Genomic DNA, 26,960 nt, shown 5'->3' on the forward strand with positions numbered 1-26,960 from the left:
CAGGTAGTGTAGAGAAAGCAGGGACTCTGCAGGAGGAGTTGCACATATTCTGTTGTGCTGCAGTAGGTAAGAATTTCATAGTTCTATCTGGGACACATGACAATAAAACTCTTGACAGGTTGGGAGAGTGAGCAGAGAAGTGGCAGATGGAATCTAGTGCAGCAAAGTGTGGAGTCATGCATTTTTCTAGTAGGAATAAAGTCATAGAATATTTTCTAAATGGGGAGAGAATATAGAAATCGTAGCTGCTGGAGCAGGATTCCCAAAAAGTAAATCTGCAAGTCAAATCGGTAAAGAAGGCAAGTGCAATGTTAGCATTTATTTCTAGAGGGCTAGATTACAAAAAGAAGGATGTTATGGCTGAGCTGGCCAGGCTGCATTTGGAATGTTAAGAGCAATTTTGAGCACCATATCTGAGGAAAGATGTGCTAGCCCTGGAGAGGGACCAGAGGAGGTTTACAAGAATGATCCCAGGAATGAGTGGGTTAACTTATGATGAGCTTTTGACGGCACTGGGCTTATACTCGCTGGAGTTTAGAAGAACGAGGCGGGGATCTCATTACTCAGTACTTAAACGCACTGAATAGTGAAAGACTCAGATAGAGCGGATGTGGAGAGAATGTTTCCACAAATGGGAGAGTCTAGGACTAGACTAGCCTCAGCAAGGCCACCAGCATAATCCCCCTGGTCACACGTTCTTCTCCCCGCTCCTACCGGGCAAGTGGTACAGAAAACTAAAAAACTCATACCTCCAGATTCAGAGACAGTCTCTTCCCAATTGTTATGAGGCAAATGAACTGTCCTCGCACTAGCCAGAATGCAATCCCAACTTTCCATCTACCTCAATGGAGACCTTTGACTATCTTTAATCAGACTTTATCTTTCACTAAGTGTTGTATCCTATATTCTTTATCTGTACATTGTGGACGGCTTGATCGTAACCCTGCATAGTCTTTTCTTAGACTAGATAGTATGCAACTAAAAGCTTTTGGTACACACGGCAGTTATAAACTAAACAAAACTCTGACAAATATCCTGTTATGAGTATCAAAGTGGATAATGTCACATTTTCCATATTATATTTCAACAGTTATATTCATGCCCACTCACTTAGTTTGTTTATACTTCCTTTACTTTTTCTATATTTACAGTACAATCAAGTTTATTTTCATTTGCATACTGAAAAATACAATTTCATCACTCATCGCATCCTAGCAACCTGAGAAAGATCAGTTTATTCCCACTCTTTGCTTTCTGTCTGATGCCTCTTCTCACATGGTCCAAATGCCTAATCTTCTAAACAATCTCCTCTGAGACCTTGCAGCGAGTTTTCCAAATATTATAATACACTACATCCATTGGTTCCCATTATCTATTCTATTAGTCACATCCTCAAAGAACTCCAGAAAATTTGTTTAATTGGAAATAAATTATATTTCTTTCACAAGTCCACTGCTTGCACAATTTTATGATTATTTTTTGTCAACCCAAAACCTTGCTTTCAAGAGTTAATTCGGGTGAAGGATTCTGCTGGCTTCTGGTTTGTGCAGCTGCATTTTTCACATATTGCCAGCAAAAGGCTCCCTTGAGTTTTGAACTGGAGATTGGATCCAGATTGTAGAAGTTAAGAGAAAGCGATTTGGGATCTGCCTGGAAACAGTAGGGGAAGAATGTTCCAAGCAGTGTTATGCTCTGTATCTTGGGGATAACATTTATTTCACTCGTATGACATTGATGTGCAAATTGTAATCCAAGTGCACTACAAATCCGTTTCTGATTGCTGAATACAGCCACTGCTGTCAAAAGAGTTGCCAAGATTTTTCTGTCCTCTAAACTGATAGTGGAGTACCAATATGAATATATCAATGTTTACGTTTTTAAAGTCCAACTGCCTGGTCCTGCACCTTTCTGTCAACATGTCCCCACCTCTTCTCCCAATGTTTATATCCAGTGTCTAGTTCATTTTTAGTGTCTAGGTTAGTTTGATCAAATTTAAATTGAACTGGTTTCATTGTAGATCATATTTTAAGCATACGAAGCATTTAACTGACTGCTGATGTCAGCCATTTTCGTAATTGTTACTGAGGTATATTCTGTGCCTTGACCTATATCCAGAACATTTTTATAGTGTTTTGATAAATGGGCAGTTTTAGCTTGTTTATCTATTTCAAACCAAGGAGATTGGCAATATTCAAACAAAGGAAAATTAAGAATGTTTTAAATCTCTGGTCACAATGTCACAATGTTTTGTTGTCTCAAAATAGGAATAATACATGACCTCTATCTAATGTTTGATAGAAATGTGCTTGGTGTATTTAGACACTAAGATAGTTCCAACATGAAATACTAAATAATTTGCAATTCAAAATAAAATTAGGTTGGTGAGTGTTATGCAGTTTAATTTTGTTTGACTACCTTTTCCATAACTTTAAGCTAGGTTTAAGGAAGAGAGTTGAACTCTTCAGTACTATAGTTTAATTACAGTGCATTCAGAAAGGATTCAGACCCCTTCACCTTTTCCACATTTTGTTACGTTACAGCCTTATTTTAAAATGGATTAAAATCATTTTTTTAATCATCAATCTACACACAATACCACAGAATGAAGAAGCGAAACATCTGTTTGGAAATTTTTGCAAAGTAATTAAAAAGAAATAACTGAAATATCACATTTAAATAAGTATTCAGACCCTTTGCTATGATACTCAAAATCCTGTTTACATTGATTATCCTTGACATGTTTACAACTTGATTGGAGTCCACCAGTGGTAAATTAAATTGATTGTACATGATTTGGAAAGGCATACATCTGTTTATATAAGGTCCCACAGTTGACAGTGCATGTCAGAGCAAAAACCAAGCCATGAAGACAAAGGAATTGGCCGTAGACCTCCGAGACAGGATTGTGTTGAGACGCAGATCTGGGGAAGGGTATAAAACAATTTCTGCTGCATTGCAGGACCCGAGGAGCACAATGGCCTCCATCATTCTTAAATGGAAGAACTTTGGAACCACCAGGCCACTTCATAGAGCTGACTGCCCGGCCAAACTGAGCAATCGGGGGAGAAGGGCCTTGGTCAGGGAGGTGACCAAGAATCCGATGGTCACTCTGACAGAACTCCAGTGTTCCTTTGTGGAGATGGGAGAACCTTCCAGAAGGACAACTATATCTGCTGCACTCCACCAATCAGGCCTTTATGATAGAATGGCCAGGCGGAAGACACTCCTCAGTAAAAGGCACATGACAGCCCACTTTGAAGTTTGCCAAAAGGCATCTAAAGGACTCTCAGACCATGAGAAACAAGATTCTCTGGTCTGATGAAACCAAGATTGAACTTTTTGGCCTGAATGCCAAGCGTCACCTCTGGAGAAAACCAAGCACCGCTCATCACCTGAACAATACCAAACCTACGGTGAAGCGTGGTGGTGGCAGCATCATGTTGTGGAGATGTTTTTCAGCGGCAGGAACTGGGAGACTAGTCAGGATCGAGGAAAAGATAAACGGAGCAAAGTACACAGAGATGCTTGATGAAAACCTGCTTCAGAGCGTTCTGGACCTCAGACTGGGGCGGAGGTTCACCAATGACTGACACAGCCAAGACATCGCAGGAGTGGCTTTGTGAGAAGTCGGTGAATGACCTTGAGTGGCCCAGCCAGACAAGGACTTGAACCTGATCGAACATCTCTGGAGGGACCTGAAAATAGCTGTGCATCAACGCTCCCCATCCAACCTGACAGAGCTTGAGAGGATCTGCAGAGAAGAATGGGAGAAATTACCCAAATACAGGTGTGCCAAGCTTGTAGCGTCTTTCCCAAGAAGACTTGAGACTAATCGTAGCCACAAGTGCCTCAACAAAGTACTGAGTAAAGGGTCTGAATACTTATGTAAATGTGATATATCAGTTATTTATTTTTAATTAATTTGCAAGAATTTCTAAACACCTGTTTTTGCTTTTATAATGGGGTATTGTGTATAGATTGATGATTAAAAAAAGAGTTTAATTTTAGAATAAGTCTGTAAAGTAACAAAATGTGCAAAAGTGAAGGTCTGAATACTTTCTGAATGCACTGTAAATGAAAATTACTTCTAACAAAATTCCCATTGGGTTCTTGTTCTTAAAGAATGACTGAATTTTCATTTGGGATTTCAGACTTGCTGGAATACAATAAGGTATTCCCTTTCTAGTTCTACGTAGGATCTCATTACCCATATGTAGAATCTTCATGTGAAAAATAAAATTATGTACTAAGTTCAGTTCTGTTTAACAAAGGTCAAATTTAGAGCGAAACCCTAAATCATGGAAGAAGAAAACAGGACCTCGGAAAGAAAGAAGTAATTCAGTTGAATCAAACTCCATCTATTTCACAGCCAGCACTGGTACTAAAAGCAATGCTGAAACCGAGAGTGAAGGAGGGTGAGTAAAGTTTTACACTGAAATGTGATCAAAGATAGTCATTCAGCATGAAAACCGGCTCTTTGGCCCAACTTGCCCATGTCCAACCCAGATGCCCTGTCTTCGCTAGTTCCATCTACCCATGCTTGACCCACTATTCCCCTAAACCTTTCCTATCCGTGCACCTGTGTAAATATCTTGTGAATGTTGTTATCGTATCTGCCTCAACTATATGCTCTGGCAGCTCATTACATACACCCACCATCCTCTGTGTGGAAGAAAAATATGCCCTTGTGTTCCTATTAAATCCTTCCCTCTTACCTTAAACCTATTTCATGTGGTCATTAATTTCCCTACTCTGAGTAAGATATTCTGTTCACTCACCCTATCTATTCCCCTCATAATTTCATAGACCTCTATATAATCACCCCCTCGGTCTACTGCACTCCAAGGAATAAAGTACAAGCCAGAACAACTTTGCACTATAGCTCAGGCCCATGAGTCATAGCACCATCCTCACAAATTGTCTGTGCACTCTTTGCAGCTTAATTACATTCTTCATATTACAGGGTGACAAAAATGGAATACAATACTCCAAATGCTTCCTCACCACTGTGTTGTACAACTGTAACATACCATCCCAACTTTTATACTTGATGCTCTGACTGATGAAGGCCAATGTACTGAAAGCTTTCTTGCCAACCGCCTCTTTCGGAGAACTATATATGTGCATTCAATGGACAATAGGTGCAGGAGTAGGCCATTCGGCCCTTCGAGACAGCACCGACATTCAATGTGATCATGGCTGATCATCCACAATCAGTACTCCATTCCTGCCCTCTCTCCAAATCCCTTAACTCCACTATCCATAAGAGCTTTATCTAACTCTCTTGAAAGCATCCAGAGAACCAGCCTCCACCAAGGCAGAGAATTCCACACACTCACAACTCTGTGTGAAAAAGATTTTTCTCATCTCCGTTCTAAATTTCTTACCACTTATTCTTAAACTATGGCCCCTGGTTCTGTACTCCCCCAACATTGGGAACATGTTTCCTGCCCCCAGCTTGTCCAAACCCTTAATAATCTTATATGTTTCTATAAGATCCCCTCATCCTTCTAAATTCCAGAGTATACAAGCCCAGCCACTCCAATCTGTCAACATATGACAGTCCTGCCATCCCGGGAATTAACCTTGTGTACTCCCTCAATAGCAAGAATATCCTTCCTCAAGTTTGGAGACATACTACACACACTACTCCAGGTGTAGTCTCACTAGGGCCCTGTACAACTGTAGGAGGAATTCTTTGCTCCAATACTCAACTCCTCTTGTTATGAAGGCGAACATGCCATTCGCTTTCTTCATTGCCTGCTGTACCTGCATGCTTACTTTCGGTGACTGATGAACAAGGACTCCCAGATCCCGTTGTACTTCCCCTTTTCCCAACATGACAGCATTTAGATAATAAACTGCCTTCCTGTTTTTGCCACCCGTGGATAACCTCGCATTTATCCACATCTGCCCACTCACCCAACCTGTCCAAGTCACCCTGCATCCTCCTCACAGTTCACACTGCCACCCAGTTTTGTGTCATCTGCAATGTTACTTTTAATCCCTTCATCCAAATCATTAATATATATTGTAAATAGCTGCATTCCCAGCACCGAGATGTGCAGTACCCCACTAGTCACTGCCTACCATTCTGAAAGGGACCTGTTAATTCTTATCCTTTGTTTCCTATCTGCTAACCAAATTTCTATGCATGTCAGCACCCTACCTCTAATACCATGTGCCCTAATTTTGCCCACTAATCTATGTGGGACCTTATCAAATGCTTTCTGAAAGTCCAGGTACACTACATCCACTGGCTCTCTCTTGGCCATTATCCTGGTTATGTCCTCAAAAAATTCCAGAAGATTCAACAAACATGATTGTCCCTTCGTAAATCCATGCTGACTCGGACCGATCCTGCTACTGCTATCCAAATGTGCTGCTTTTGATCTTTTATTATTGAGTCCAGCATCTTCCCCACCACCAATGGTCTCTAATTCCCTGTTTTTTCTCTGCTGCCCTTAAAGAGCAGGACAACATAAGCTACCCTCCAATCTACAGGAACTGATCCTGAATCTATAGAAAATTGGAAATTGTTCACCAATGCGTCCACGAATTCTAGAGTCACTTCCTTAAGTACCCTGGGTGCAGACATAGAAACATAGAAATTAGGTGCAGGAGTAGGCCATTTGGCCCTTCGAGCCTGCACCGCCATTCAATATGATCATGGCTGACCATCAGGCCTTGGGGATTTATCAGTCTTCAGTCCCATCAGTCTACCCAGCACCATTTCCTGCCTAATGTGAATCTCCTTCAGTTCCTCTGCCACCCAAGATCCTCTGGCCATTTGTACGTTAGGAAGATTGTTTGTGCCCTCCTTAGTGAAGATGGATCCAAAGTACCTGTTCAACTCCTCTGCCATTTCCTTGTTCCCCATAATAAATTCTCCCTTTTCATTCTTCAAGGTTCCAACTTTGGCCTTAACTAGTTTTTTTCCTCTCCACATACCTAAAGAAGCTTTTGCTATCTTCCTTTATATTCATGGCTAGCTTACCTTTGTATCTCATCTTTTCTCCTCATCTTTAATTACACATCCCTAGATTCCTCTGCCTTACAACACTTCCTAGGGCCTCTGCCATTCACTGAAGGTCCTGCTCTGGTTTGACTTCGCAAAATGCAACACCTCACACATATCTGCATTAAACTCCCTTAACCATTTCTCAGCCCTCTTTCCCAGCTGATCAAGCTGTACCATCCATGTGTCTCGTTAATGAACTGAGAAATACAAAATCACTCACTTATGTTATTGGCTCCTTTTAGTCCATCTATCTATACCTATATAATATTAAAACTCTGTGGCTGCTGGCTGGCTGTGTTTCTGCATGACGTGGGTGCCAGCCTTTGATTCGTTGCTACGCCCATATTTTTTCCATTTCTGTAGAGATTTCACTTTTCATTCCAAGTATCCACTCCTGATTAAATTTTGTCGTGTTTGTGTACACATTTTTAATAAAATCCTTCTCCCCCCCCACTCACTCATTTTGTCGCCTCCTGCTGGCCAGAGACCATAACGGCTGCTGGCGCCCGCATCTCGCCTCAAAGACGCCATTTAAAAACAGCCGCACTGCTGAGTCCTGAACGGCTTGTGTTGGAGGACCACGTCTCCCGTGGGGGCTACGGGTAGGGAACGGATGCGTTGGGGGAGCAGACCCACTTGGTCTAGTATATTACTAAAACTCTCATCTTGTTTTTAGTGAGTCTGCGTGCGTACATGTCTGTCGGCATGCGTGTCTGTCTGTGTGGTCGTCATGCCCTGAATTATGCCAAAATGGTACATTATAGAGCTACAATTTTTGGACCACCTTATGCACACATGTCCTGTGGTGTATTACATCAAGTTTTCTTCTGATTGATGGTATATTTTACATTTTTGACATTACAAATTCCCACTTTGAGAAAATTTTCTTCCATCGGCATTGGCAGTTTGCAGCTATGACGTCACAATGGGATCTCATTTACATAAACTGCCATCCCACTTTGAGAAACATTTCTTCCATCTGCACTGACAGCAGCTATGATGTCACATTGGGATCTAATTTACATAAACTGCTGTCAACAATGTTCCACCCAGTGAAATGAGAGATTTGTTACATTGTTGGAAGAAGAGTGAGGGGAGGAGGAGAAATGTTATTTAAACATTGTGTTTAGAGGCGGAGTGGGATTGGGGAGAGGAGAGTAGCAGGAAGAGGAAGGAGGTAGGGAGGGGAGAGGGGTTATGGAGGGAGGGAATGACAGGGTAGGGGAAAGGAGGTAGAGGGAGTGGAGGAGGAGAGGGGAGTGAAGAGGAGCGGGAGGGAGTGTTGGGGGATGAGGGGAAATGAGCTGCGCCTGTGCAGTTGGGGGCTATGGGTGAGTGGTGGAATTTTGTGTTGGGGGAACGGGTTGAGTTAAGGAAACAGGTGAGTGGTGGAAACGGGTTGCATTGGGGTAATGGGGCTCAACAGCTCGGGGGTAGGAAGGGGGGTTATGGAGGGAGGAGTGAGTGACTGAGGGTAGGGGAAAGGAGTAGGGGGTAGAGGGAGTGGAGGAGGAGAGGGGAGAGAAGAGGGAGGGAGAAGAGGAGTGGGAGGGAATGTTGGGGGATGAGGGGAAATGAGCCATGCCTGCGCTGTTGGGAACTATCGGTGAGCGGTGAAATATTGCGTTTGGGGAACGGGTAAGTGGTGGAATATTGCGTTGGGGGAAGGGGCCCAACGGGTCCCATTCGGATTAGTATATAACAAAAACTCTCATTTTGTTTGTTAGTGAGTCTGCGTGCTTGTCTGTCTGCGTGCGTGTCCATCATGCCCTGAATTACGCCAAAACAATACACAATAGCGCTACAATTTTTGGACCACCTTACTCAGCATTTGTGTATTGTACCAAATTTCGTTCAGATTGATGTTATATTTTACAAGTTATTCACATTTTTAACATTACAAAATCCCACTTTGAGAAAAATGTATTCCATTGGCGCTGGCAGTTAGCAGCTTTGACGTCACGATGGGATCTAATTTACATAAACTGCCCATCACCGTATTCCACTGGCAGTTAGCAGCGTATGATGGCACAATGGTATCTTATTTACATAAACTGTCCATCAACAGTGTTCCATCCAGTGCAATGAGAGATTTGTTACATTGTTGTAAGAAGGGAGTGGGGGAGGGGAGGAGGAGAAATGTTATTTAAACATTGTGTTTAGTGGTGGAGCGGTGAGTGGGGGAGCAGGGAGATAGCGGGAGAGGTGGGGGTAGGGAGGGGAGGGGTGATGGAGGGAGGGAGTGACAGGGTAGGGGGAAGGAGAGGGTGGGAGTGGTGGAGGGGAGGAAGAGGGGAGAGAAGAGGGAGGGTCAAGATGAGCGGGAGGGAGTGTTGGGGATGAGGGGATATGAGCTGCACCTGTGCAGTTGGGGGCTATGGGTGAGTGGTGGAATATTGTATTGGGGGATCGAGTTGCGTTGGGGGACCGGGTGAGTGGTAGAAAATTGTTGTGTTGGGGGAACGGGTGAGTGGTGGAATATTGCCTTGGGGGAACGGGGCCCAACAGGTCAGGGGGGTAGGGAGGGAGAGGGGTTATGGAGGGAGGTTAGGGAGTGACTGATGGTAGGGGAGAGGTAAGGGAGGGAGTGGAGGAGGGGAGGAGGAGAGGGGAGAGAAGAGAGGAGGGGGAAGGAGTTTTGGGGATGGGGAAATGAGCCGTGTATGCGCAGTTGGGGGGCCATGGCTGAGGTGGAATATTGCATTGGAGGAACGGGTTACGTTAGGGGAACATTTGAGTGATGGAATAAAGCATTGGGGGAACGGGCCCAAGGGATCCCACTTGGTCTAATATAACATATACCTATTAATAGTGTGATTTTGTATATGTATTTATTTATTCGTGGTTGTGTTTGTGTTTAATCACATCTTCTAGAAAAAATTGTAAAATGTTTACATATTCCGGTAGAGATTTTCCCCCTGGAGTCCAAAATCGCCTTATCTGAAAATGTAATGCTTTATTTCTCGAGTTATTAATGAAAATGTTCAAAAATCTGAAAAAACAGGAGAAAAAAAAGCTGTCTTCTTGCTCGCGCTGCGAGTGACATCACCCCCCCCCCCCCCCCCATACTATGGCCCTGCCGGGGGCGACGGAGTATTGTGTTTGGTAAACGGCTCTCCCCTGTGACAACGTGCCCCCCTGCCCCGCTCAAACTCTACCCCCCTCCCTCACTGCCCCCTACCGCTCTCTCTCTGCTCCCCTCCCTGCGCCCTCTCTGCCACACATGCCTCCCGTGGGGGCTACGGGTAGGGGACGGGTACGTTGGGGGAGCAGACCCAACGGGTCTGCACTTGGTATAGTATATTACAAAAACTCTCATCTTGTTTGTTTGTAAGGCTACCTCTCTGTGTGTCTGTCTGTGATTAATGTTCTGATGCCATGAATTACATCACAACGGTACAGGACAATTGGGCCACCTTACTCACCACTGTCCTGTGGTGTGTTGTATCAACTTTCATTCAGATTGATGTTATATTGTACAAGTTATTCACATTTTTAACTTTTCAAAATCCAGTTTGAGAAAAAAAATCAGTTGAAGTTACAGTAGCTTTTACAACAGTGATGTCACAATGGATCTCATTTACATAAACTGCCTGTCAGCAATGCTCCACTGTTACAATGTTAACAAAGCCAGTGCAATGAGATATTTGTTACGCTGTTGTAAGGAGAGGGAGGGAATGGGGGAGGGAATGTGGAGAGGATTGTTGTTTAAAGTTATTTAAACATATAGAGGGAAAAGAGGGGGGTAGGGAATGGAGAGGGGTTATGGAGTGTGGGAGGAAGTGACTTGAGGATAGGAGGGAGGGAGGGAGAGGTGTGGGAGGGAAGGGGGAGGAGGAGAGAAGAGGGAGGGTGAAGAGGAGGGGGAGGGTGTTGGGGGATGAGCGACAATGAACCATGCCTGTGGAGTTGTGGGCGAAGGGGGAGTAATGGAATATTGCATTGGGGGAACGGGTGAGTGGTGGAAACGGGTTGCATTGGGAGAACCGGTGAGTGCTGGAATATTGCGTTGGGGGAATGGGGCCTAACTAGTCAGGGGGTAGGGGTTATGGAGGGAGGGAGTGACTGAAGGTAGGGAGTGACTGAGGGTATGGAGTGACTGAGGGTAGGGGAAAGGAGAGGTAGGGATAGGTGAGCTAGGGAGAGGAGGAGGAAAGGTGAGAGAAGAGGGAAGGTGAAGAGGAGGGGAGCAAGTGTTGGAGGATGAGGGGAAATGAGCTGCGCCTGCGCAGTTGGGGGTTATTGGTGAGTGGAATATTGCGTTGGGGGAAAGGGTTGCATTGGGGGAACGGATGAGAGGTGGAAGCGGGTTGTGTTGGGGGAACGGGTGAGTGGTGGAATATTGCATTGGGGGAATGGGACCTGACGGCCCGGGGACAATCATGTTTTGTAATCCGGATTTAGAAATCCGGAAAAAATGTCTATTAGACAATTCAGTGAAAAAATGTCTCCATTAACATCATTATCTCTCCCCCCGCCTCCCTAATATTTATGTTTTAGGCATTACATAGCCTGGCGCGGATTAAAATCGAACTGCTGCATCCATGCTCCCAATCTCAAAGCCCCCGCTGGCCGATTTTTAGCCACGCCAGGCGATGAAAGGCCCCACGACTGGGCTGATTCTCGATCCGAAACGTCACCTATTCCTTCGCTCCATAAATGCTGTCTCACCCGCTGAGTTTCTCGAGCATTTTTGTCTACCTTCGATTTTTCCAGCATCTGCAGTTCTTTCTTAAACGTGTCAGCTCCCGATGTTACCATCCGCAGGGCCCACGGCTGAAGCCTCAGAAGCTGTGTGTGTGTGTGTGTGTGTGTGTGTGTGTGTGTGTGTGTGTGTCCCCACCAATCAATTGTGTGTCCCCCTCCCATGTTTTGATAGCGATTTCTGCCCCTGCCCAACGGGTCCCACTTGGTCTAGTACAACATAAATATTAGAAGTTTTGCATATCATAAAGTTTACTGACCATTCATGAGAATGTGTTCATTGACTTTTTATATTAACTTTATTTCCAGCAGACTCTGCCTGATTTGCTGAGTATTCCCACCCGTTTCTTATGTGATTTGACAAGGTACATGTGGAGATGATGTTTCTTCTGCTTGGAATATCTTGAACCAGGGATCACAAACTCAAACTCAAAATAAGGGGTTGGTCACTCAGGACAGTTAAAAAGGAATTTTGTCACCAAGATGGGAGTGAATCTTTGGAATTTTTTACCTCAGCGAGCTGTGGAAGGTTAGTTGTTAAATGTATTCAAGGCAAAATCAGTAGATTTATGGATGTTAATGAAATAGAGGGACATGAGATTAGTGTTGGAAAGTTCTTGGAAAGAGGTAAATGAGCTGAGGATGGGGTAACAAGGAAAGAGTGAGCGAAACACGAAGACAATGCAATAGTTAAATAGTGAAAATGTTGATTTCTGGTACCTAATAGTAGAAATTATTCTTATTGCAAGAAATAGTAGAGGATGGAAATTGAAAGAGCTTGAAATAAGTCATTGCATAGCACATGTTGGTATTGAGATAGTATTAAAAGGGAACAGGTTCAAGGATCTGACAAGTAGAACAGACAAAGGCTCACTCGTCCATTTAGTTACAAACAGATTTATTGGCAAGAGGGAACAAAAACAATATGTCTCTATGCGTGGAGTCTAACAGCAGCACACCTCCCTCTCTCTCTGCCTACGTCCATGGTGCTGTTCGCGACCCAGCCCAGTGGTGAACCCCTCTCGTAAAAGAACTAACTCATGGCTTCCCGGTGCCTACATTTATGCAGGCACAAATCGTTGAAATAACCGTTGTTAATTCTTGGCCAATAGCGCCACTTCCAAATTCAAACTGCAACCGATGGCAGGAGACTGCATCTGATCGAGGCCCTTCTTCCCCCCGTTGGAAGCAAAGTGCTAGCAGCCGCAGACGGCGCGTGAGGTAATACACATAGGTTTGAACAAAGCGCTACTGGCTTGGTGCGTGAAGTTTTAAACAAAGCACTGTCGGCCACAGTGTTATCAGGCTTTAAACATAGCGCTACCAGCCACAGCGCTATCGAGCTTTAAACACAGTGCTACCGGCCACAACACTACAGGCTTTAAACAGCGCTACCGGCCACAGCGCTGTCAGGCATGGACTGTTCGCGCAAAACTCATTACAGATAGAGAATTAAACTTCAAAAGAAATAGGCTGTATTTAATCTTTTGACCAGGAATCACGTGGGCAGATGATTAAGCCAGAAGTTTTCTGCTCCAGATCCTCGGAATGTTTCTAACAAGTGTTAAAAAAACTCTGGGGCAAGGAAGATAGTATTCAGGTCAATTACTTTCATTATAACCAGAAATGCTTGAAATTTAACTTGGAAAAAATATGTGGATATAAACGATGTAAGGGTTTGAGAAAATATATTTGAAGTGGCGATGGTGGTGATGATTGGCAGAGACGGGAAATTACAATGGAAAGATCTTGATTAAGCAAGAAGGTAGGAATCATCAGCTCGTATGCATCCATGAAAGTTACTGATCTTTGATTTAATACGTACAATACAAAGCTCTAGTGTTCTTTGTTAGAGTACCGGATGTAATATTGCACCCTTGATCTGTTTTGCAGACCAAAGACTGTATGTTTGAATGGTCTGCCTCTTGCTACAATTGTTGGTTTTTGTTATTAGATCTAGACCAATTGGCTTGGGTACACAGGCATTTAAGGCATTTATGGCTATACTACACCTTTACCTCTTTGGTTGCCTTAGCTTTCATACACAATACACAATGCACTATACACAATACAATTTATTTGTCACTTGAACCTCATAGAGGCTCAAATGAAATGTTGTTTCTGCAGTCATACACACATGAAAAAAAAGACCCAAGACACAACACAATTTACACAGACATCCATCACAGCGCATCTCCTGCTCGCTGTGATGGAAGGCAAAAAAACGTATCTCTCCCCTGCACTCCACATTCACCTCCCGATGTCAGAGTCAAAGCCCCCGGCAGGCGATGGCAATTGTCCCGCGGCCATTAAAGCCAAGCCGGGCGATGCAAGGCCACGCTCCGGGTCTTGTTGTTGGAGCCCCCGGCGGGCTCTAGCAAAGTCCCGCAGCCGTTGAAGCCACGCCGGGCGATGATGTAAGGCCCCGCTCCAGGCACTCCTCGACCCCGCGACTCGGGCAGGAGAAGTCGCCGTTGCAGAAGCCTCGAAAAGCGGTCTCCCACCAGGGACCCGCGGGCTCCCGATATTACTGTCTGCCAGACCTGCGGTAAGCCTCCGAATCTCCGGGGGTCGGGTCGCAGCCGAGCGCCACCACCGCTCCACCCACTCCGGACTCGGCCAGCTCCATGATGGTGAGTAGCTCCACAGCTCCGCAACTGGAGCCCCAGGACGTTCCTGCTGGAGGCCGCTCCACGTTGCAGCCCCAACGACAACGGAGACCCGACAGGGAAAAGGTTGGGTTCTCCGTGCAGGGGAAAGATTTTAAAAGTTTCCACCCCCCCGCCCCCCCCCCCCCCCCCCCCACACACACACACACATACCCCATCAAAAAAATAATAAAAACTACATTAAAATGGGACAAAAAATAACAAAAAGACAAACGGGCTGCAGAGGCCGCTGTGATGTGAGTTGCGCCGACCACCGCATGTCGCCTCCGCGACATGCTGGTCAGATTGTCCAAGAAGCAATTTACACTTGTGATAACTTTTCAGTCATAGTTATAGTGGTAATGCTAGCCTCTTGCATCGTTGTAAGAAAGCCGTTGTAAAATTCCAGATGTTTTCTGCAGCAGAGCATATGAATCCAGTGTTAAAATCATCCATTTGTCTACATGGCATTTAATAAGATTATGGCTGATCTGATTGTAACCTCAACACCTGTCTGCTACCCAGTAACCTTTCATACCCCTTTGTTGGTGTTAATCTAACCTGTTTTAAAACTATTCAAAGACTTCCCATTTGAGAAAGAGTGATTCAAAGCCACTCAAACTACAGAGAGTGAATGATACCTCTTGGGAATGAATTGCAAAAAAATTACCTCCTGTCCATTTTAAATGGACAATCTTTTCGTAAAATGGTGAGCTAGTTTGAGATTGCCCCACATGTACGATGCAGTGGAACAACCACTAGACTTCCTGTTACAGCTCCAGCAACATGGTTCAATCCTGACCTCCAGTGCTGTCTGTGTTGAATTTGCACATTCTTCCTTTGGGGGGGGGGGGGGGGGGGGGGGTATATGATAGGAATGTGGTGAAAATAAGTTAGAGGAACATTTTCTGGATATGGGATTGTTATGAGTGCCAGCATCAACAAAGAGGCTCCTTTTATATCATTAAGAAATATGGAAACATCTTCTCCATGCCTAGCTTGTTAAGACTGCTCAAGATTGAGCTAATGTGGAGGGATGTTGCAAACTCGGGTTGTGATCCCGAGGTTCAATATCTGGCCTGAGCAGAGATGACTGCTCTTGGTTAATTAAAACATTTTGGTGTATGGAACAATTGATAGAAAAAATCCAGCCAGTTGTGAACATAGGCCAATGATCTTTGAATCAAATGCTGACATGATCAGTCTCAGCTTTGGCAAGATACTTGGCAAACTTCTGTGCAAGCCTATCTACTGTGTCAATATCTACAGGAGATGGAATGCAGAAAATTCATAGAAAAGTATGATTTATGCCACACGGTGGCAGAAGGCTCTCAGGTTGTCTCGCAGTGGCAGAAGGCTCCAGGGCTGCCCAGGAGACCCAGGGACGAAGTTCTGTAGGTTGCTCTTGGTCCCAAAGACTGGAGATTCGAGGAGGGATCTGTTTGCGCGACGGATGTGAGGAGTGCGTCTTCAAGGTCGATTGCTGGAAATATGCCCGAGACTCAAAAGCGGTCGGGCGCGAAAAAGGACGTTGGTTTGTGTGCTGAGCTGGTTGAGGGCGACAGATGAGGCTCTGCTGCAGCCTGGGGCTTACCTGGATCTGAAGCCGCTCCAGTACATCGAGCGCGTGGACTTTGGACTTTTTGTAAGTGGCGCCAAAATATGGCGACTCGTGCATGTGTGATCGATGCAAAAAGAATTTCACTGTGCAGTGCACACGTGACAATAATGCACCACTGATTTCTTATACTCCAGTTTGAATCTGCTCTGTTCTGAGATTCAGTTGAGATTCACTGATTTCTTATAGGTCTCCAGTTTGCCAAAGGGTAATAATACGGACTTTGGATACCTTGCAAAGAATCCGCTTATATGAATGGAAATTGTATTTTTTGTGTGTTTTTTTTAAAACCTATGTCAGATCCCTAGTACTAATTTTACATAGGAGTTGGGTAAACTGAAAATCCACCCGAGTTTCATCCACCTTTTACAGGTGGAAAACATAATATAATAAGAATGAGATCCCATGAATTACTTAATGGTTATAGTGCATTTAAAAAAGTAATGTTAATTGAATGTAGAATGATTGATAATTACAGAGAAAAAAAACCCCAATGGATTTACACAAGCATAAATAAAAGCAAAGTGTACAAGCAGAAATTAGGATACATGAGGGTCTGCAGATGCTAGAAACTTGAGCAAAACACAAAGTGCTGGAGGAATTCAGTGGGCTAAGCAGTATTTGTGTTTCAGGTTGTTTCAGATGCTGTTTCTGGTCAGTGTAGTGTAGTGTAGTGTAGTATAGTGTAGTGTAGTGTAGGCACCTAGTGGTGGGGCTGGGAAGTCAGAACCCTCGTCATTGGTCGGCACTGTCACGTGACCGTGGGGGTTTGTTTGTGGGCTTTTAGAGAGTCTTTAGTAATTAGCGCTCCTCACATCGAGAGGAGCTGTAATCTTTAGCTAGACTAGGTACGCAATGTTACAAGTTTTTGTTTGTGTTTTTGTTAATGAAATAATTTTGCTCAACCTGCCTGGTCTCACTACATTGGTGACCCCGAAGATAGGAACGTTTTTCGGGTCCGAAAATGAACGCCGCAGAAAACCTCGACGCCAACCCCGCCCAGTAGAATGCGGTTTCACTTAAACTGCCCATTTTCTAGACAGTCCATCCTCGTGTGGTTCCAAAAAAATCGAGGCCCAGTTCCAAATCCGGCAAATCGTCGCGGATTCCAATAAGTATTTCTACGTGGTCGGCACGCTCTATCAGGAAACCGCCACCCGATTGCTCCCTTAGCTCCAAAATCCGCCTGCCGACAACAAATATGAGGGCCTCAAGGCGCTGCTGCTGCATACTATCGGGCTCAGCCGCCGCGATCGTGCAGCCAGGCTCCTGCACATGGACGACCTCGGTGACCGTAAGCCGTTGGTGCTGATGAGCGAGATGCTGTCATTGATAGATGGTCACCAGCCTTGTTTCCTTTTCGAGCAGGCTTTCCTGTAGCAGATGCCCGTCAACATCCGCCTGCTCTTCGCCGGGTGCGACTTCACCGACCCCCTGCAACTCGCCGAGCGGGCAGACGAGTTGTGGCTCGCCAAGCAGCAGGACGGCACTTCGATCAGCCGGGTGTCCGCGGCTCCGCAACGACCTCGACGGTCCGTTCCACCATCAACCGACAACACCTCGCCGCAACCGACCGCCACGGATCACTGTAAATGCCAGTGGTGTTACTACCACCAATGCTGGGGTGCGGAGGCCCGCTGATGCCGTGCTCCCTGCACACATCCGGGAAATGCCTCGGCCTTTCGCCAGTAGAGGCTATCGTGGTCGGCCAGAAACATTGCCTCTACGTCCGGGACCGCCATTTCGGGCTCTGATTCCTCGTGGACACCGGGGCCGAGTGCAGCATCGTACCTCCGTCCGGGGTCGATACCCATTCTGGTAAGCGAGGTCCCACCCTGACCGCCACCGTCAACGGCATCCCCATCTGAACATATGACACTCTCACCGTTCCCCTAGTCTTCGGTTCCCGCCATTACACATGGCTGTTTACCATCGCAGACGTCTCCCAGCCATTGCAAGACGCCGATTTCTTACGGGCCTATTCCCTACTGGTTGACGTCAAGGGCCAGCGCCTCGTTCATCCCGAGACCTACCAGCACGCATCACCACGGCCCGCAGTTTCCTCCAGCCCGCATCACGGCTCAGTGTCTGACGCGGACAGTGCTTTTGACCGCTAGCTCCTGGCCCTTTATTTGGCGTTTCAGCTCTTCCGATATTTCCTGGAGGGCAGACCCTTCACGGCTTTCACCAACCACAAAGCCCCTCACTTTCGCGTTCGCAAAGGAGTCCGACTCCTGTCCGCTCGCCAACAACGGCATCTGGATTTTATCTCAGAGTTCTCCACCAGTGTCCAGCATGAAGCGGGTAACCTCAACCAGGTTGCTGATGCCTTATCTCGCCCTATTCATGCCATGCTGACCGTAGCCCCGGGTATTGACTATTCTGGACTGGCTGCTATGCAACGGGATGGGGACGAGATGCTTCCCTATCGCACTGCTGTTTCGGGTTTGGTGTTGGAGGATGTCCCGCTCGGGCCCTCGAGCATTACGGTCCTTTGCGATGCCTCAACCGCGCAGCCATGACCCATCGTACCTACAGTTTAGCGATGTCGTATTTTCGACTCCATCCATGGTTTAGCCCACCCTTCCTTCCGGGCGACTGCTGCGTTGGTTTACGGCTCCCCACTGAAGGTACCCGGCAATTTTCTTCCAGGGGCACGGGCAGCTGGCATCTCCTTCGTCAATGCTGGCGCCCCTCAGTGAGAAAGTGGGTGGGCAGGCCCCTGTCCTGACCTCGTCACGGTGTCACTCCATCCTATGTTCCGCCTGCCTTCAGGGACTGCCACTTTGTTTTCCTCCGCAGAGCCTCGCACCGGACTCCGCTGCAGCACCCCTATGAGGGTCCCTTCCGGGTGTTGCATCCCGGCTTTGTGACTTTTGTTTTAGATGTCGGGGACGGGCAGGAGGTCGTTTCGGTGGCCCACCTGAAGCCCGCCCACCTGGATGTCGACAGCCTGGTGTTGGTGGCCGAACCCCGTCATAAAGGTCATCCGCTGGCCATCCCGCTTTTGCCGGTTGTGCCTGTTGTACCTGTTGTGCCAGTTCCCCCTGTCTCCACACGGTCTGGCCGCCTGATTCGGACTCTCGCTCGTTTTCTTTCCTCGGGTTCTGGGGGGGGGGGGGGGGTCCTGTAATGGTACCTAGTGGTGGGTCTAGGAAGTCAGAACCCTCATCATTGGGCGGCATGGTCAAGTGACCGTGTGGGTTCATTCGCGGGCTTTTAGTAATCAGCGCTCCTTGCATCGACAGGAGCTGTAATAGTTAGCTCAACTAGGTACTAGGCGTTACGAGTTTTTGTTTGTGTTTTTGTTAATAAAATTTTGCTCAACCTGCCTGGTCTCACTACATCAGAATCCTTCTTCAGACATGGAAAGCCTCCCTACCCCCGCTAGCTTACTCCCCACCTCCTCCGTTCTCTGAGGAAAGGTCTCAACCTGAAACTTGGTTTGTCCGTTTCTTTTAAGGACTGAATAGATACATTTGAAGCAGGATGTCGTCCACTTAAAAGACAAAGTATGACTAGGATTTTGGTTGTTCTGGCGCTGAATATTAGTCAGATTTGTCCGATTCCATGCCATAAACGTTGATTCTGCAGGTCCTTAACTGTTTATATTCACATGTACATACTGCAAAGAAGAAAATTATCTTAAGCAGCATGAAGTTGAGCATTTGGTCAATGAAGAAATTTGATGATGAAGAAGTAAACTTTAGTTTATTCTATATTCAGCTTGAAATTTTTAATTGTTAAACAAAAACTGAGTTTAATTATTAGCACGCTCAAACTACTTTGCCCACCTTTTTAGAGACACCACTGAGTTCATTTGAAGAGGGAGTGTTTATTGTTATCCAAGACTTAGATCATTCCTGGCAACAAAGATGGATAAATCATTTTATTTTGCTAATGCAGGGTGTGAAGTTGGATAGTCTGAAGTTGAGAATTTGACCAGAATGGGAATGGTTTGTGGAACAGGAAGGTGTTGTTGTAACTTGCTTCCAGTGCCTGCGGTTTGTATAGCTTGAAATATACAAATTTAACGTTTTGTCCAATGATTTAAGGCACAAGGGATCTGAGGCATGTTGGCAAACTGTATCCAAAATTAGCTTGGTGGCAGGAGACACAGGGTAATGGTGATTAGGAACTTTGACTGAAGTCTGTAACAAATGGTGGACCATAGGGATCATTGCTGAGACCTTTGTTTACAGTGTAGGTTGAAATATTTTAGTCTTGCATTTAGTCTGTTGGGATTTGATTGGTGCCAGATCACACAAAATCTGGACCACAGAGAATTAACCTGATCACTTTTCCTGATCTGGAGGAATGTTCTTTTGAAGTATAGACACTCCCTGATTTGCGACAGGGTTTCAAGAACTGTCCATAACCTGAAGCTTCCATAAATCCGAAATGCAACTGGCTGAGACGACAAAGGTTGTACTGGTCAGTTAATTAGGTACAGATTAATATAGCTCTTAATTAATTTTTGATCTTGATTGGATCTCATTTAGAATTAATATGTATTGATCTAAACTACAGATTCAAAATGCTGAGATCAGTGAGCTTACAGACACATGAAAATTGCTGGTCCTGGATAGCGAGTAAGATTATCTATGGATATTACGGGGACATAGCCCAGTTGGAAAATTGGTTGGACCGGTGGCTGATGGAATTTAATCCAGACAAGTTGAGGTAATGCAATTTGGGCAGAAAATTCTGGTATTAAGTAATTGACGTATAGAAATGTTGAGTTTGTAAGTCCCCAGCTCTCTGAAAGTGATGACCCAGGTGGGACATGGTAGTTATAAATATAATTGGTATGTTTGCCTACATGGGCTGAGGCAGTGACTGCAAGAGTAGGGATGTCATGTGATAGCTTTGCATAACATTGTTAGATAGCACATTGAGTATTGTGTACAGTTCTGGTTGTCTCATTACAGGAAGAATATGATTGCTAAAGAGAATACAGAAGTGATTCATCATGATATTACCTGGAGGGCTGTAGCTATATCAGAGATTGGATATGTTGGGTTTATTCTTACTGCAACATTGGAGTGACTTTCTGGAGTTTCATAAAATAATGAGCGCCACTAAATAGATCGTCAACATCTTTTTCCTTGGCCATGGGAGTCTAGATTTGGAGTACAAAGATTTAAGATGGGGGGGTGAATTTTAAAAGGGAAATGAGGGATATGTTTTTCCAACGGTGTGTTGCGCTATCTGGAATAAGCTGCTAGAAGAGGTGGTGGACGCGGATGCAATTACATTTAGTAGGCATTTGGAAAGGCTTTGAGGTACATGACCTATAATGCAGGCACTTAAAGGCACAAACATCCATTATGTTGGGGACAAAGACTCATTTATTTATTTGCCTCTGTACTCCACAATTTGAGATATGTAATAGAAAATATCACATGTGGTTAACGTACACATTGTCAGATTTTAATAAAGACCATTTTTATACATTTTGGTTTCACCATGAAGAAATTACATCTGTCTTTATACATTGTCCCCCCATTTCAGGGCACCATAATGTTTGGACACATGGCTACACAGGCGTTTGTAATTGCTCAGGTGTGTCTAATTGACTCCTTAATGCAGGTATAAGAGAGCACTCAGCACCTAATCTTTCCAGCATTTCTATCACCTTGGAAACGTATTGCTGTTTATCAACATGAGGACCAAAGTTGTGCCAATGGGAGTCAAAGAAGCCATTTTCAGACTGAGAAACAAGAATAAAACTGTTGGAGACATCAGCACCTTAGGCTGACCAACATCAACTGTTTGGAACATCATTAAGAAGAAAGAGCACTGGTGAGCTTACTAATCACAAAGGGACTGGCAGGAAGCCAAGGAAGACCTCCACAGCTGATGACAGAAGAATTCTCCCTGCAATAAAGAAAAATCCCCAAACACCTGTCCGACAGATCAGAAACACTCTTCAGGAGTCAGGTGTGGATTTGTCAATAATCACTGTCCGCTGAAGACTTCATGCACAGAAATAGAGGCTACACTGCAGGATGCAAACCACTGGTTAGTCGCAAAAATAGATGACCAGGTTACAGTTTGCCAATTTCATGCCTAATTTTGAATTATCAATATTTAAATATCTCTTTATTCCCCTTTACCCACCCTGCATTGCATCTTAAAGTTATTCATTTTACAAATTCTATGGTCTCTCTTTCCAAAAATGTCTGCAGTATAGCTTAATCAAATTATCCTGCTTAATTATGCTTTTAAACACTTTGGAGATGAAGTGCCAATGAGCCAGTGGGGAATTTTTTTTAACCTATCATCTATGTTATGCTATTTTTTTTTAATAGCAAATGTTTCAACAGCTGGGGAATTTTAAAAGATCAGAATACCAAATGCTGGAGTAACTCAGCAAGTCATGGACGGAATCGATAGGTGATGTTTCATGTCAGGACCGTTCTTCATACTGCAAAAGAGTCATCGTAGTCTGAAGAGGGGTCCTGACCGGAAACATCGACTATTTATTCCCTCCACAGACCTGCTGTGTCACTGCAGAATTTTGTGTTTTGCTCAAGATTCCAGCATCTTCAATTCCTTGTGTCAGAGTTTTAGAAGATTACTAGACTAAGTGGGACCAGTTGGGTTCCATGTTCACACGGGAGGGTTGGTCCCCCAACGCAATATTCCACCTCTCTGCCAATTCCAATATTGGTGGCCGGGGGGGCTTCTGGAGCACTAGTATCGGTGTTGTGGGCTGAAGGGACTGGTTTCCAGAGGGCTAGTATGGACATTGTGGGCCAAATGGATTCTTGGGGTGGCAGCTCAGTCACTCAAGCCTGATGTGGTGACAGCTCACTCACAGCTGGTGGGCTGGCAGTTGACTCACAGCTATTCCTTGAAATTCAATTTCAAGCAGGGTGCAAAGCCACCAAATTCAAGTGCAGTTTACTACCACTTCAAGCAGGGTGCAGGACCACCAAATGCAAGTGCAGCTTATTGCCATTTCAAGCATGGTACAAGGCCACCAAGTACAAGTGCAGTTTTGTGCCATTTCAAGCAGGGAGCAAGGCCACCAAATTCAAGTGCAGTTTCATACCACTTCAAGCAGGGTGCAGGGCCACCAAATGCAAGTGCAGCTTATTGCCACTTCAAGCATGGTACAAGGCCACCAAGTACAAGTGCGGTTTTGTGCCATTTTAAGCAGGGAGCAAGGCCACCAAATTCAAGTGCAGTTTCATACCACTTCAAGCAGGGTGCAGGGCCACCAAATTCAAGTGCTGTTTCGTACCACTTCAAGCAGGGTGCAAGGCCACCAAATTAAAATGCAGTTTCATACCATTTCACGCAGAGTGCAAGGCCACCACATTCAAATGCAGTTTCATACCATTTCATTCAGGGTGAAACCACCATAAAACCACCATAACACCACATTCAGTGTGTTCAGTTGATTCACAGCTCAGACAGAGTCGTGACCTCTCCCGCCCCCATTGTGCAGAGACTGAGCCACACCCACACTTCTGGGTTTATAATCCCTCCACCTCCCACCAGAAAGGGCATGGCCTTCATGGCATGATTGACAGGAGAGAGATTCTCACCATTTTTTAAATACTAATAACACTTATTTTTCATTGATGGGAAGAATCCTCTGCACCTGATGAGCAGAGGGGGCCTGAGTAAGATGGCCAAAAATTACAGCCGTAATTGGTAGCGTTTTATCTAAAATTATTATACAGTGCAAACAGGAAGTTGTCAAGTTTAGACTTTTAATCATTTGCCATTTCGAACCAACCTCCACCAACAACCATTTGCAGTGCTTTATTTCAAACCACCACCACCATTTGCTTTGCTTTATTTCAAACCAAACCACATTTTCATTTTCAAACCACATTAAGGGCACTCAAGGGCAGTAAAACCAGGGCACTCAAGGGCAGTAAAACCACACTCACAGTTTAGTAGACATGTGTCCAGTGTTATTCACAGCTGAGACTGAGACGTGACCCTCTCACTCCCCCATCTTGCAGAGACTGGCTGAGACACTCAACACTTCCGGGTTTTATAGTCCCTCCAGAAGGGGCATGGCCTTCAGGAGAGACAATCTCAACATTTTTAAACACTAATAGTTCTTATTTTTCATCAATGGGAAAAATTATCTTGTCCTGCACAGCGGAGGGGGACTCGGAGTAAGATGGCCAAAAATCACAGCCGTAAGTGGCAGCGTCTTTTCTATAATCAATATAAGGAACAACAGGAAGTGGTCAAGATCAGACCTTTAGTAATATAGATTGCATTCTTTGTAACACTTAGATCTCTGGGATGCAAGCTGTCGGGTCCAGGGAATCTGTCTTTTTAATCTCTCTTTACATTTTCCAATATTTATCTTTATGTCTCTCATGTAATTCAATCATTGTTTCTCTATCGTTTCATCTACACATTGTCTTCTGGATTGAAGATAGATGCAATGAAGTTACTGTCTCAGCCAGCTCATTATATAGTTTCTTTTACTTGACATTTAATTTTGGTTTTTTTCTTTTCTTTATAGTCAATGGAGCAATTGATTTTTATTTGCAAATGTTCTAAAGTATTTATCTCAAATATCATCTGTCATATTTTTTGTCATCTGTTGTAGCTAAAACTCTCCATCTTTAGGTTATTATGTTCTCTTGGCAACATTAGAAACCTTTTTTCACTCCAGTCCAATCATTACACTCTTCAGTTGGACTCGGATGGCTCATTTCTCTCAGAGGTCTTGAGATTCCCAGAATCTCAAAGATTTTGAGATCTTGTTTCATAATGATATGCAAGTTAGTTGAGAATTTAAATATTTTCTGCTGGGAAATATTTTAGTCTAATTTCCCAATCTACTGAGCCTAACACAATTCTTATAATGTGGCGTCAGCTGATGGTCAGAACACTTACGGTCGAACCCTTGTAAGTGGTTACGAGGGCTTTCACGTGACGTAATGGGTTAAGGGGAGTGTCCTGCTACATAAGCAGATCTTACCTTGAGTTGACAGGTAGCTGAGCTCGAGTCAACACCCTTGCTCAGCAGCAGCAGCAATTACTTAGTATGTTAGAGGACCAAACTTGCATGTAGACCAACCATGTTATATCTGAATAAAGCAACTGTTTGTTCACCACGTTTGGTACTGCTACATCGGTGACCCGCGACAATCCAAATTGGAAGTTTGGATTTCACCCAGCATACGCAGCCTTGGGAAACCTGATGTCTGCAGCTGACAGCCCAGCCCTGCTGAACGACACTGCTGCCAACCCGGCCCTACCGTAATGTATGCTGCTGACGACCGCCTCAACGCGCTCCTTTGACTGGTCTCAGCAGCTGCAGGCCACCCGGGTCGATGGGCGCGGTCCGGGCCTTGTTTGACGGCCTCCAATCTCCCGTGCATGACCCGACCGGAGCCGACCATCGGAGCTGAGGGGCCGCAGCTGCTGCCGCTCCCCCACCAGCTGCTGCATACCGGGGATGAGAGGCCTAGGCTGACGTCGCTCTCCCACCAGCCATCGCTTTCCCACCAGCATTTGCTCCCCCCACCAGCCGCCGCTCCCCCACCAGCTGCTGCAGGACCTGCGAATTTAGCAGCCCCACGCCCCCAGCATCACAGCCACCCAGCTCCGGGAGCGGGGAGAGAGCGGGCCCGTCCATTGCCATGCCGTCCGCTGCTCAGGCCTAGCCTCCCAATCGAGCGGGCCTACCTAGGGCGGCTGCCCAAAAACGTCCTACTGCTCACCGGCGCGGATTTCGATGATCCACGGCCGCTTGCTGCCCATCCAGTCAGGTTGTGGTCGGCCCAGCAGCGGGGTGGAGACTCGGCTGGTCGTGAGTTGGCGGTACCGCGACGGATTCCCCAGCAGCTTCGAGTCTCCGCCGAGGGCGCGGTAGCGCAGCCGGTCTCAGACGACACCGGTGACGATGGGTGGTGTTCCTACCTGCAACGGTGGGTCGAGGCCCGTCGATGTCACCCCCCCCCTCCCTACCTCCCCGCACGCATCCGGGAATTGCCTCAGTTGGCCGCCAGTAAAGGCAGCCTCGGTCAGCAGCCAAAATGGCCGCCACGGCCTACTACCACATGGCCGGAAGCGACGGGCCTCGACCTGCTCTGACCGCCGTCAACAGCACCACCTTCCGACCAGATGCCACTCTGCAGTCTGACTGCTGTCAACAGTGCCACCTCAGGTTGAATAGTGTCACTGCAGCCTGACCGGCGTCAATAGCGCCACCTTCCTGCCGGATGCCGTCTGCAGCCTGACCGCTGTCAACAGCACCACTTCAGGTGGGATGGTGTCACTGCAACCTCCAGTTTACCAGCTTCCAGCACAGCTTCACATCAGAAACTGGACAATTTGAAATTACAGTTTCTTACTACTTTAGACTTGTTTGCTCACTGTTGATTGTTTCTTTTCACTTTTTTACACTGTAATGACCTCGGCTATTAGTTTATTCTTATTTCTCTGTTGTATTTTATTTGGTTTGCATTGTTGCCGATGTCTCCCAGCCGTTGCTGGTTGCCGTATTTTTCGGGACACGATTCCCTGCTGGTCGATGAGATGCGACTGTGTCTCGTCCATCCTGCGGCTTTTGCATTGGTCTCCTTGTACCCCTCAGCATACAGCCGGGAAGGCGACTGCGCCGAGCGGGCCCCACCGTCCCACGGCCGGGGTGCACCCGACCTACAGCAGGAGCTGCCCTCAACCTTGCTTGCACACCTTCTGGTGGAAAGTGAGCGCGTTCCATCCTTTTCACCTGTGCATTTACGTGTTTTGGCTGCTGCGTGTCATTGGCCTGCTCGTTTTCCTTCCTCCGGTTCTGGGGGGGGGGGGGCGGGGTCAGACCACTTACGGTCGAACCCTCATCAGTGGTTACGAGGGCTATCACATGACGTCATGGGTTAAGGGGAGTGTCTTGCTACATAAGCAGATCTCACCTTGAGATCATGAGTCGACAGGTAGCTGAGCTCGAGTCAACACCCTCGCTCAGCAGCAGCAGTAA

The 26,960-nt window shown here is 45.8% G+C and overlaps 1 protein-coding gene across 2 annotated transcripts in view; it reads left to right on the forward strand.

Moving 5' to 3' along the window:
- The window catches only part of LOC129700455 (regulator of microtubule dynamics protein 3-like), a 248,921-nt gene that overhangs the window by 28,978 nt on the left and 192,983 nt on the right, over window positions 1-26,960 (forward strand). For both annotated transcript variants that reach the window (XM_055640954.1, XM_055640955.1), the window contains exon 3: window positions 4,272-4,415. In XM_055640954.1, coding sequence (XP_055496929.1) covers window positions 4,272-4,415 — 144 coding nt within the window. The remainder of the gene's footprint in view (window positions 1-4,271; window positions 4,416-26,960) is intronic.

Source organism: Leucoraja erinacea, chromosome 9 (genome assembly GCF_028641065.1).
Source record: "Leucoraja erinacea ecotype New England chromosome 9, Leri_hhj_1, whole genome shotgun sequence".
NCBI classification, from domain to species: domain Eukaryota; kingdom Metazoa; phylum Chordata; class Chondrichthyes; order Rajiformes; family Rajidae; genus Leucoraja; species Leucoraja erinaceus.